This window comes from Chroicocephalus ridibundus, chromosome 10, assembly GCF_963924245.1.
Source record: "Chroicocephalus ridibundus chromosome 10, bChrRid1.1, whole genome shotgun sequence".
Taxonomy (NCBI): Eukaryota; Metazoa; Chordata; class Aves; order Charadriiformes; family Laridae; genus Chroicocephalus; species Chroicocephalus ridibundus.
Window position 1 is genome coordinate 14,441,337 of NC_086293.1, and position 12,406 is coordinate 14,453,742.

At 45.0% G+C, this 12,406-nt stretch overlaps 1 protein-coding gene across 1 annotated transcript in view; it reads right to left on the minus strand.

The window, feature by feature from the left end:
* The window catches only part of LOC134521567 (D-threitol dehydrogenase-like), a 28,197-nt gene extending 16,916 nt beyond the window's left edge, over positions 1–11,281 (minus strand). Inside the window, exons 1-4 of the mRNA XM_063348147.1 lie at positions 11,243–11,281; positions 10,117–10,349; positions 2,722–2,958; positions 1,150–1,244 (exon numbers count right to left, since the gene is read on the minus strand). Coding sequence (XP_063204217.1) covers positions 1,150–1,244; positions 2,722–2,958; positions 10,117–10,349; positions 11,243–11,261 — 584 coding nt within the window. The 5' untranslated portion in view covers positions 11,262–11,281. The remainder of the gene's footprint in view (positions 1–1,149; positions 1,245–2,721; positions 2,959–10,116; positions 10,350–11,242) is intronic.
* Positions 11,282–12,406: the final 1,125 nt, after the last annotated feature.

Sequence of the window (12,406 nt, forward strand, 5' to 3'; positions counted from 1 at the left end):
AGCAGGAACAGGGATCCATGTCTTCTTGGCCCACCATTTAATACAAAAGGTAGGACTAATTCAAGCCGGAAAGCACCCCTGTCCCCACAGATATTAGTCTCAATAGGAGCACTAAGGTGCAAGACAATGGAGCGGAAGCAGATGCACTGACCACTCCACTTACATGAGAGTAGGTTACAGTACTTCCTGACTCAGCTTCCCATGGGAGATGGGTCAGGAACAATCTCTTAGAAGATGAGTGATTAAGTCTTCCAGTTATTTCACTCCCAAGGCCCAGTCCTGCCCTCAGGCTCAGCTGGCTCCAGGAAGGCATCACAGAGGCTAAGAACAAGTTTCCAAAGGCAGGATTTGGCTCCAGTGGAGTGCAATCAAAATATCTTCACAAGGCTGGTGCGCAAATAAAGATATCAGCCAATAACTTAAACCAAGCTGTCATCTGATCAGCTGCCATACATCATTTCCCCCTGACTGGAATCAAAATGGAAAATACAAGATGTTTAAAATATTGAGTTTGAAATGCCAGGAATTACCAGCGGGTGTAGCTTTGGGAGCACTCAGAAACTACAAAACAATCAGGATGTTTGGGTCTGGATTTACCCAGTTAGGCCATTATGATTCCAGATGGGAATTTCATTACAGCTGGATGATGCCCACTACATAAAATGGAAAAAGATAAAAGCACCATCTTCTTCACAGGACAAGCAAAATCTAAGGCCATGAAAATATTCAGCTCAAAGAGAATAGGAGGGCATCATGTGCTGCCTTTGGGGGGAAAAAAAAGAGCTACTTCAGAAATATTGCCTTGGTTCATTACGGCCGTGCCCCGGCTCCATCTGCCCACGCTCCCCTGCACGGCAAGGACCAGAGAGCACCGGGCAGACACCCGGCAAGGAGCACACCAGCCATTCCGGGATTTATCACAGCACCAGCACAGCTGAGCCAGAAGACTTTGCAAGGAATCAGCATTTAATACCTTTAGTATAACCCTGGACTAGTGAGGCTAATACGTGTCAAGCCCCAAGCTGGTAAATCCATGCTGCACAGTACCACGGCACGACAGAACGTGAGTTTGGGCTCTCACCACTAAACTCCTGGAAATTATTTTGTCATTGTCCTCAGCAGTGTCAAAATTTTCCCAGAAGTGCTCACACAGTGGAAATACACACCTTGGATTCGATCACTGCATCTGGAGGCGCAGGGCTCCTTTGAATGATGCTCAGTCCACTCTGCACAGGTAAAATTATCTGCAAATATAACACATACACACACAGTGCTCAACTGCTTTGTGCCTTGCTTTCCATCACCCAGATTCCACTGATATGAAGGACAGTCCTTCCTTCCTTAGGCGATGGCAGTTTTTCTCCTACTCCTGTTCTTTAGCTGAAATTCCTTCCAACACAAATATGTCAGGCATTTGTATTTCCTCACATTCCTCTTCCAAACTCACGGCTTCCGCAAATGCTAGGAAAAAATGCAATTTTGTCTCCCCATTTTCTAAATTAGTGCCAGCCACTGAGGTTTCTGGGTTTCCACTGCCTGGCTAACGCTGTCATGAGGCTATTGTGGTGTTAAGGGATATGGTGTAAGGGAGAACTTTGTAGAGTGGAGTTGATGGTTGGACTCGATGATCCCAAGGGTCTTTTCCAACCTAAACGATTCTATGATTCTATTCCAGTCTTATCCTTGGAGCTCAGCAAACCATAACAGCAACACTTCGGTGCTCGTCAGCATTTGCTAGAACATCACAGGTGAATGTCAGTGGGTTTTTCCACCTGCCTCCTCTGACGCCATTATCACACCTTAGTGAAAGCTGCACTCAGTGCTGGAGATTCGACACCAATATCAAACTATTAGAACATTACAGGGGGGGAACAACGTGCTATTTACATGCATTGAATAGCTAACAGTAAGACTCAGGACACAGAAAACTATCATTAATTTTTCCTTTTCTACAAAGAAAAGCCGTTGCTTTTGGTACGTTGGTGATAGGACAAATAGCAAATCACAGAAGGCACGTCTAGAGGCCGTCTGACCTGCAGATAGGCAAGGACCTTAAGTCCATGAGGCACATACCCAAACCTCCTGGGCAGGAGCCATGGCAGGGGAGAGCGTGGGAGGGATGTAGCAGACCCCACCTGTCCCACCAGGGCACTGGTCTGAGAGCGCAGAAGGGCAGGCAGGGGTCTGGCCATCCTCGGTGGCTCCCCCATCTCTGCCATCCCAGTGCAGCCACGGGGAGAGCAAGCTCTGCAGGCTGCTGGCATCTTTACTGCCCCGGGGTGCATCATTCATACCTGCTTTTAAACCCCTAGAGAATATTTGTCTAATTTTGCTTCTAAAACCACAGCATTTTTTTTTTCGCCTGCTGGAGGTTTTGTTGGCTTTGTTGGCTCCTGTTGTGCTGGTCATGCCCTACAGCCTCCAGAGCCTTTAAAGCAGAGTGGCGGTTCCTCGGTTGTACTGTAGAGTTGATTATTCGCTCTTAAGTGCTCCACTTTTATCTTGCCTTTAATACTGTATACGATGTAGATAGAGAGTAGGGGCCATTTCTGAATATAGAAACTCATACATAGAGCTCAAGTAAGGTGAATTATAATAAATTTTGAGTTCATTTTAGGTCCCCTGGATAATGGCACCAACAAAAGAAACATTTTAAAGAGTACTTTGCAAAATCCATAGATACAGTATCACGGGCACCTTAACCAATTGCATTGCACTAACCTGCTGAACACGAGGATCTGAATTAATCACTGTATTTAATTTTCTGACAGCTAGTACATTTTCATCAGATATGTTCTCCAGGTAGACTTGTCCTTTCATGAGTGTATTCTCTACACAGACCACTCCATCCATTCTCAGCAAGTGGTTATCCATGACAAAGCTGTAGTAGTTAACAGCGTTCCTTTGATTAGCATCAATAAAGACTATATCAAAGTGCTCATCCTCAGCATGTAAAGCCTGGAAAAAAATTATGTTGGAGAAAACACTAATTATTTACCTGAAAATTTAAAGTCTCGCCATTAAAATGTCCTTTATATAAAACCCAAACCAGAGGGAACCCTGTTCTTTTAAGGTAACATTGCTAGAATTACTTATGGAGATCTTGGGAGTTTTCCATGCTTTGCGAACAATTCTTTCAGCAGCGCTGGTGCCCAAAACTCTGAACCTCTCAGAGAAAATCAAGATATAAAGGAGGACAGCTCATCCCAGCTTGTGGAGTTGAGAGTCACAGCGGAAACTTCTGCATCTCTAGCGTCAAAGGGAATCGATCCATCAGGATAAGGGAGAGGACTGGCATCAAACCCTGCATCTGAGGTGCTGCAATAAGTTATCTCTTCTCAAAAGAGTGACTATCAATAAATTGAAGAGTGGCAATTATATCAGTCTTTGGGAAAAAGAGGCATAAGGCTGATCCTGGGAATTGCAAACTAGTGAGTCCCACTTCAGTAGCAGGCAAATGGTTGAAATCCCAATTAATAATAGAATTATAAAGCACATAAAAGAACAGGTCATGATAGAGATAAAGCAGCACAGCTCCTATGAAGGAAAATGATGTTTCTTTAATCTAAAAAAATGCTTTGGATGGCTCAGCAACAGAGAGGATAAAAGAGAACTGGCTGCTATCATCTAATTGGATTTTCAGAAATGTGGCACACCTTCCCTCCAAGCAGGCTGCTGATGATAATGTATAAAAGTGTTGATGGATGACCAGATGGGAGCCTTTACAGCCTTCTCCTGTGGCAGTTAATGCACTCGCTGCCCAAGAGGCTGCTATGGAATATTTCAGATTCCATCTGGGACTATTTAACTGCATCTGTGTGCGTTGCAATGAAACAACGGCTCATCCACCTATCTCGGCAAGCAGAAACGCTTTCATGTCTTGGCATTTCGAGTGAAAAGAGAAACAATTATGTTTTCCAGAACTCTCTGTTTCTACCACAACTCTTAACAGCACTTCTTGCGTCCAGATTTCCCTTTTGTGTTTGGAGACATTGTGCGCGATGAGTGATGAGCGATCCCCTGAGATGTAGGAGAGAAAGCATCAATAACAAATGGCAACAGAATGTGAAAAACTAATTTGTTTTCGGGAGTGAGGTTGATGGCTCCCAAACAGAGATTTCAGGAGCCTTTCTGAAGCAGGGAGCGCATCATTCAGACAAGGAAATCGCGGGAAGTGGATCATTCAAGCTCTGAATTACTCCATTGTGCAAACTGGTGTCATTGTGAGCTTGCTAGTGGTTAAGAAATTAAGCCTGCCTGAGAGCCTGGATAGTCACACTTAACTGCAGACGCTTGACAGCAATGAAGCTCTGCCAAAAGCATTCACGAGTTCGCGTTTAGGACACCTTTTGATATTACACTATAATAGAAGACCTTAAAGCCAAATATATGATGGTGTATAATAAATGTAGTAGAAACTAGGACATCTGATTTCCTGGGATTCATCTTTTCATTTCATGACCAGTAAGAAAATTTTTCCCTGGTTCCCTCTTGGGCTGTATTAGGGGAAAGCAGCAGGAACATTTTTGCTACTGTGGCAAGAGCATCTGATACCAGGTTCCAACTCAGACAGTCTGTCCAACGTAGATCCTTCAGGAAGGGTCAGAAGACGAAAACTGGGAGGAGGAGTCCATCAGGAAGAGAGATTAGAGGTCTTGTTCCCCAGAGAGAAGAGCCAAAGCCAAATTCAAGTAATTATCATGACTTATCACTACTTTCTGACTTGTAACCTTCCCAGGCAGAGGAGGTGGGGGGCAAACATTCAGAAGCAGATGTGGCCATCTCTGAACATATGTTACTACCGCTCCATGATATGGCTCCCTAATGAAAAAGAATCTCACTTTTATGCATTGACTTCATTAGGTCCATATGGAGTTGCGTAGCTCTTTGGATATTAGCCGGACTTCTCATTTCAGCCCTCTCTGTACTATCTACCTGCTGACAGTTTATCTCCTCCTTAGCTGTCTTCTGATACAGATAAACCACCTTTTAACTTCACAGCCTTCATCCCAGGAGGGATGTGTTGTATGTGTATCCACCACATGCCTTTTTGTCCTTGTACTGCCTATGTGTGCAAGACCACCATTTGGAAGGCATTTCTCTTCTGCCAGTTCATCAAGTCCTGAACAGCCAGCCGTGAAGGTCAGTTGGACACCCTTCATTTCTTCTAGATACCTAGTACTAGATACTTACATGAAAATGCCTGAATGACTGTCTTGGAGTGATTCAGGACTTAATACTGCAACCCTGCCATCATTTGAGCTTCTTGGTTCCACAGCTTCAAAACTGCTGTTGGGTTTTCCGTGTTTAGTTGGAAACAGCTCCAGGCTGATAAAAGGAATGCAAGAAATTCCTTGAACCAGCTTTGCCTCCAAAGCAGCCTCTACACAAAAGGCTAACAGCCACAGGAACAGGAAGGTGCTCCATTTCCCGGAGCTCCTTGGCTAGCAGAGCATGGGTAACCTGGACAGGAGGTCACCATGGCCAGGGTACCACACTGGAGAGGGTTTTCCTCACTGCCAGGACCCCTTGCTGAACTGAGAGCACCAGAAAGAAAAAAAGCTGCTCTGCTGGTAGCTCTGACCATGCAGCTAAGCACTAGAAATACGCAGTGATGGGGAGAAGAGCTTACTGCTGTCCTTCTCAAAATGGATGAGGGGTTTAAGAGGAGGGATTGACCACCCTTGTCCTTCCAGAGCAGACTGGGCCTGGCCCTGCATGGGACCTCAGCACGTTGGAAATGCTTTTGTCCTTTGCTAGAAGAGAGGCAGAGCCCAAATGTCTCCAACTGTGAGGAAAGCTGAGATCCAGAAGGAAATAATCTGCCTGCAAAATATCCCGCAGAAACTAATTTCCTGAATGTTTACAGTGCAATCCCTGCTCCTTGCTACAGAGGCATCATAGACGCTAACAGATGGCAACAAGAAGTGTCTTAATTCAGAGCAAACTTGTCTAAAATCAATGCTTTTGCTTACAGTGAGTCATGAACTTCCTTTGGGATTAAAAAAGAAAAAAAACTTGTAGCACCGTGTTGCATAGAGGAGATGCACCAAAAGTGAGCACGAGAAAGGACACAGCTGCACTGTTGACAAATACAGCAAAAGACCAGGCAGAGGACATCCCGAATAAAAACACGAATGAATCTTCTGCCAAAGCTGAGAGAAAACCTGATTGGAGACCTGATCAGAGACAACGCTCTCTCATAAGGCACATACAAACTCAATCAGAAAAAAAAATGGTTGTCCAGTTCCTTTGATATGGATCATACAATCAGCATATTTGTAATAAAGATGTACTCAAAACTTATTCCCTTCCCTCTGCCTTGTTCTTGACCTAAATGTAATAGCAATCCATCCTTAGGGTACACAGAACACATGAAAAAGTACAGCTCCCTTTTAAAACACCATTAGAATATTTTACTGTATGTGGACATACACTCTTGTTACTCCTAAATGCTATTCTATTGAGTACAGTTTATATTCACCGGCAAAGCTAAATCTCTAGGGAAGCTAGAGAGGGAATGCAATTTCTAGTAATAACAGCTCACAACAGTGAATACTATCCACTTATCCCCACAATTTCCAGCTATTTTGGACTCCTTTCTGAATTAACCTTTCATATCAAAAGGAGCAATTCTGCACACTAGAGACTCCGACACAATTTCATGCATAATTTATTCACTCAGTTCAACATTAAACGCAGAGTCCTTGACTTTGTCAAGGTGGATTCTGTTGGCAGACTTCACAAGCAGCAAAACAGGAGAAATGAGATCTGCAGCTCAACCTCTTCACCTATTCTGTCTGGTAAAAGGAGGGGAAAAAAGAAAAAAGAAGACCCTGACATGCTTATACAATGCCCTGCAATCAGCAGAATCTGCTGCAAACATAGTGTTATTTTTCATGTTGCGTTTTCAATTTGAAAATGGAAGGATCAAAATCACGGATGGGAATAATTTCCTGGTAGTTTGCATTCCCTCCGGACTCAATCCTGCAGCCATTGTTCAACCAAAAGTCCCCAGGGAATTCAAGGAAGCTCTTTGTGCAGGATCAGGCCTCTTGCTCACAGCTGATGCATGGCAAGGCACATTACTCAGGCACAGCAAGACAAGAGTTTAGAATTAAGGAGCTTGTTGGGAAAGGTTTTTAAATGCTGGCCCGGCACGCGTTGAAGAGGTAGCTAATTCCCACCGAAAGCACCTGTACCAGAGGCTGAACCCAGGGAAAGGCCTCCCTCCAGTCCACATTTTGAAAGATGATGTCAACGTCACTGAGGTCATGGGGCACAGAGGCTTGTGCCGTGGTGTACGTGAGCTGTGTGCTTTGGTGGGGACCTGACCTGGCTTGGGAGTGCCTGCTGTCCCTCACGCGTGGGAAAGATGGATTTTTTCCATCGTGCCCTCAGGTACCAAACGAAGCCCACTGTGCACCTGAGCTCAGCAGCTCCTGTTTGGTATTTAGCATCCTTTGATAGCTCAAAAGCCCAGGTGTTTTGCAGCTGGCTCTGACCTGGGACAAGAGACAGGGAACCCGTCCATCCCTGCCAACGCTGTGCAATAAGGCAGAGGAGCAACAAGAGGCTTCAGAAACCCTGGTGAAGGTGCCACTATGGACTGACGTGCTGCCTTTGCACTGCTCTCTGCTCCCTCACTGCCCTGATGAACCGCAGTGGTAGGTGGAAGAGCCAGAGCCACGTGGGTCCCACAAAGGCCACGCTGTCTGAGGTGCACTGGCACAGATGCTTTCACGTCCTTGTGGCAACTGCTGCAACATCTGGCAGCTTTCCTTGTAAAGGACATTGACAGTAGGTGTGGACACAGCACTGGACACATCCTGCAGCACTTGGATGGTACCCTCTACCCGAGGCTCGGATGGAACTCTTGGGTAGACTAGTTCTACACCAGAAGTGAGAGTACATCGTATACCTGCTGGCAGTTTGGACTTTCTGAATCACAGCTTCATGCAGCAGAAAAGGAATTCCCTGCCAAGTAGCATTATTTATATATCATATGACATTTTTGTGCTTTGAAAGAGCCAGTGCAGCGAGGCAAATCCTCTGCTGCCAAGAGCTTGCAGTGCTACAAAGATTTGAGAAGCAGCAGATAAGCAGTAATCCTGCCCTATTGCTCTCAGCTTGGAAGCAAAATTCAGCCATAGTCACCACAGCAAGGGAGCTGCAGCAGCCGCCTCCAAAGAGCAAGAGGTGGGTGATGGTTTCTGCCCTCTAACTTGTGTAGAGGAACAGGAACGAACCTGGGGCTGCAGACAATGCAGACAGCAAAGACAATCCTTGCCAGAGCTTGTTCAGCTCTCCTGAATCTCACCACGCTTTTCAGTGTCTCTTACCCAGCTCTGCTCTAGACTGGCCTCCCTGCAGACGCTGCAGGACAGAAACACTGTTCTCCACCTCCTCCATGAAGCTGAGCTGTGAGAGCTCGGCTGTGCTAGCCCTGGCCTGGCTCCTGCCCACCACTGCCTCGTCCTCCTGCCTTTCAGCATGCCCAGGTGGCAGTGGAGGAAGCCTGTTTGGTCTCCAACCTAAGCTGGTCTTCTCTGTGAAGGAAAAGGCAGCACTGGTCAGAGCCTGAGCCTCTTCCATGCACCCAGGTGCGTTTGCCCCACTCCAGCTGGGCAAATCCCAATGACTCCAAAATGCCAGGGCACCAGAGAGGCCACCAGAGTATGTCACTTTATCATTTAGACCTGTAAGATGATCCTGATGGTCCTTATACGAACGACAAAATATCTGCCAGGTTGAGCAACAACAGTTCAGAGCCCGACGCACAGATCCTGCGTAGAGCGGTGTCCCCAGTGCCGGGATCTCTCTGCCAAACACGAGCATCTCCGTTCCCATCAGCTCCAGGAGTTATTCAAAGCCCCAAGTACCTGCAGAACTGGGGTCAGGATGTGCCTTCGCGTTGCAATCAGAGGATATAAAATCAATTGCAACGTTCTGTTTTAAGGATTTAATTTTCATGTCTTTGCTCCTTTCTTTAATCTCTGCACAGCGTGTACTCTGCCTGCCTCTAGATATTTTAATTCAGTCACAGTAAGTCAGTTGCACAGAATGGGCACTAGAGAGCAACAGCAATTCAATTAATTTCACACTCACTGCGGGGAGCTGGGATTTTAAATGCTGCACATTGCAGGTGATCTGTAACGTTTCGTTTATTCATATCCTTGGCAAAGCTCTTTGTTTCTTTCTTATCAAACTTGGAGGTCATGAAAGCCAGAGGTCAGAAGGCTCCTGGCCATTTCATTTTAGAAACAAATATGGTACTTGTTAATGCAAATACAGTTACAATCAAGCTCACACTGACACATCCAGATTGAAAATGGAATCAGATCAAACCGGTTTGCATTAACAAGAAGAAGGGTATATATTTAATGAACCTGGCATGGGCATCACCTGTCAGTGCGCTGGACCTGCAGCAACATCCTGGAGATCCATAAACTGGAAATAAACATGGAACTCCTCTAGCTGCTGGCAATCATGAGCTTCTCTCTTTCTTGGGACAAAGTCACTAGTCAGAATGAAACAAATATAGCTAATGCATTTGCAGGTCTGAAGCCTACCACATTGCTCTGGAAGCGAGAAACTTGGGGTCTAATGGCCCGCTGTGTTGCCGGATGGGGAAGAGAGTGACAGGTTGTGGACGAATTGCAAACTTCTGCTGGACTGTAACAATTCTTGTGAACACTGGGAGCAAGCTGCCCTGGGGAGCAAGCTCTCCTTCTCAGGGCATGCCCGGCACACACAGACGCACTCTTTCAGCTTGTGGTGTTTGGTATTAGAGACCCTGAAACAAAGCCCATCCACGTCAAGTAAAACTCTGCCACTGAAGCTCATCAACCTACATTTAGAGCTTGTGATCCCTCTGATCAAAAGGTGCAGTATTTTAGTTAAGAAGAGAAAAAACTATCTATCTTGTGTGACAGAGTTGTCTCACCGTACATCATCATGAATAAGAAATAACTCCAGTATGAGAGTGTGTTCACATATTTGCATGCAAACAAGGGTCACCACCCAGCATCTTGTGGGCAGGAAATAGGACCTGCCCGAAACTCTTTAATCTGCTCTGCATGAGAGCTCCCAAACTTCCCTTCCAACTGACTTTACCTCCAAAGTGTCTGCCATCGGTCCCACTCGCATGCTTATCTTTTTACCATCTGAAGAACAATCAAATGCTTCTTGGCTGTTCACTCCGGGATACGGCGCTTCTGCGCATGCAAGGATTTTGCCATCGTCTGGCAATTCTTCTGCGATAGCAAGGATACTGTAACCTTTAAGCTTGCCAATTAGTAAAATCTTCCTGGCTCTGATCATATGAACAAACATCCTAAAAATTTGGCCTGTTGAAAGACAAGAATGAAAATTCAAAAATAACACCATAAGAAAGACTGTACCCTGCTCACAATGAAAATTAGATGTACCTTTCAAGTGATCATCAAAAAAACCCAAACTAATCTTAAAACACTCTCAAATAAGGGTTTAACAACAGAATCTGACAAAATTTCATGTAAAATGCAGCTAAAAGACAACAGAATAAAGGGACTGGTTTTAAATGTAGAACCTTTATCATCAATGCTGCTATTGTTCAAGTGCTTGTTAAATAGCGCTTGAAATATTGCATATTTTAACATTCCCCCCATATGAAAATGGCTTTAAGATGTCTCCACATTCTTTCTGGAACCGGGTTTAAAAAAATCACTACATTACCTTGCATTTGCTCTTAGAGTCATTATCCCTAGACAGCACCATCATTTAAGAAATTTATCATCAGTGGTGTCCTTCGAACAATGTATTAGTGTAATACATTATAAGAGTACTTCACTGTGATGATATATTACCCAAAAGATGGGAACATCTGGGAAGAATGAATCTAGGAATATATTTAGTGTAATAGGCTTTATATGGGGACACAAGCCTGGGCATTGCTACTTGAAAAGGTACAACGCTTGGCCACAGGCCACCTCCACCACAAAAGCACGTAAACCCCCTATCAGACACCACCGAACCCAAACCATATGATTTTTCCCTCCCTTCTCTTCCAGGAAGAATGATGATCTCTGCAGCTCACCAAGGGATGGGACTGGCACTGTGAATTAAAGCACTCATGAGTATGCGCATGGGCTTTTGTGCCTGGGCACGAAGGCACAGGAGGTGGAGGACCCGGAAAATTCATGCCAAAGGAAGATCAAAGCCTACTGGAAGTTCTTATCTTTCTTTTTAAGTAATTTCCCACATTTTCTGAGCATTTCCATGGCATTCCTCCTTTCACCACTCAAGAGGGACTAGAGGATGACGAACTTCAGCAATAACCTTGACACCAATCCGGTACAGTTTTATCCTCTTAGTTGACCAACTTGCCATTCAAAGAGCCAGAGGCGCATCCTTCCTGCAGCCTAACTCTGGTTTCAGTTCCTCCAGTGTCCCCTGGGCAATGGTCAGGTGAAGTTTTTCTGGAAAAAGAAAGAAATGTCAACATTATGGTAACAACCGAAATCTGAGTATCCTGCATAAAAAACAGCAACCAAGAGGGAACTCCCAGAAAAGGTCCACCTGTGCATTAGCATGAAAAATTAGCACAAAAGCGTTACAAATATCCCTAAATTACAGTCCTAAGAGTATCTGGCTTGGCAATAGGCCCATCTCTGTGCCAACAGCCACTACAGCCACAGGGGCTTGGGAAGAAGGGGTTGTGGGACCGAAGGAAAGTGTCCCCCATTGTTCAACCCCAAATCTTTCCCATTGGCAGTTGGTCCCAGACAGGTGTCTGTCTATCTGCTGGTTTGGAGTAAACGGCTCCAGCTCCCCTGGCCAGGTTTTGTTCAGCTCTAGGGTTGGATTTGTGGGTTTTTTCAGCCAAAGAAAGGTTTCATTGCAGAATAGGGGAAAAGATGTAAAACCTAAAATTTTTTGGAAGGTGGGGAAAAAACGGTTTTCCTCACAAACCACTGAGAAAAGCAGGGTATCTCCAGATGCTATTTCACAGAAGCCAGGCCTGTGACAACCTCTCTGGATGAAGGGAGATGCCACCTATTACAAAGAGAAGGGAACAGCCGACTGAAGAAGTCCGTAGCCTCCAGACAGATTAGATTACCCTATCTGAAGAAAGTAACCACCAGAAATGGCTGGTGATGGTTCTGCGGGCCAGAATTTAGAGCCATTTCAGCCTTTTTTTTTTTTTTTTCCCCCAGCAGCTCCCCCCCCAGCTCCTCAGTAAAATGAGAAAGAATTCATAACCCGTGTCAGCCACACTCAGATAATCCAAGATTTAAAGAGTAGAACATTTCATATAACCTCTTTTCTGCCCCCCACAAATGCTTTAACAACTTTAATAAGATAATGTATAGCTATTATCGTACAGCAAGCGTAAGTCAAACAACTATCAGCTATTATTTCAGCA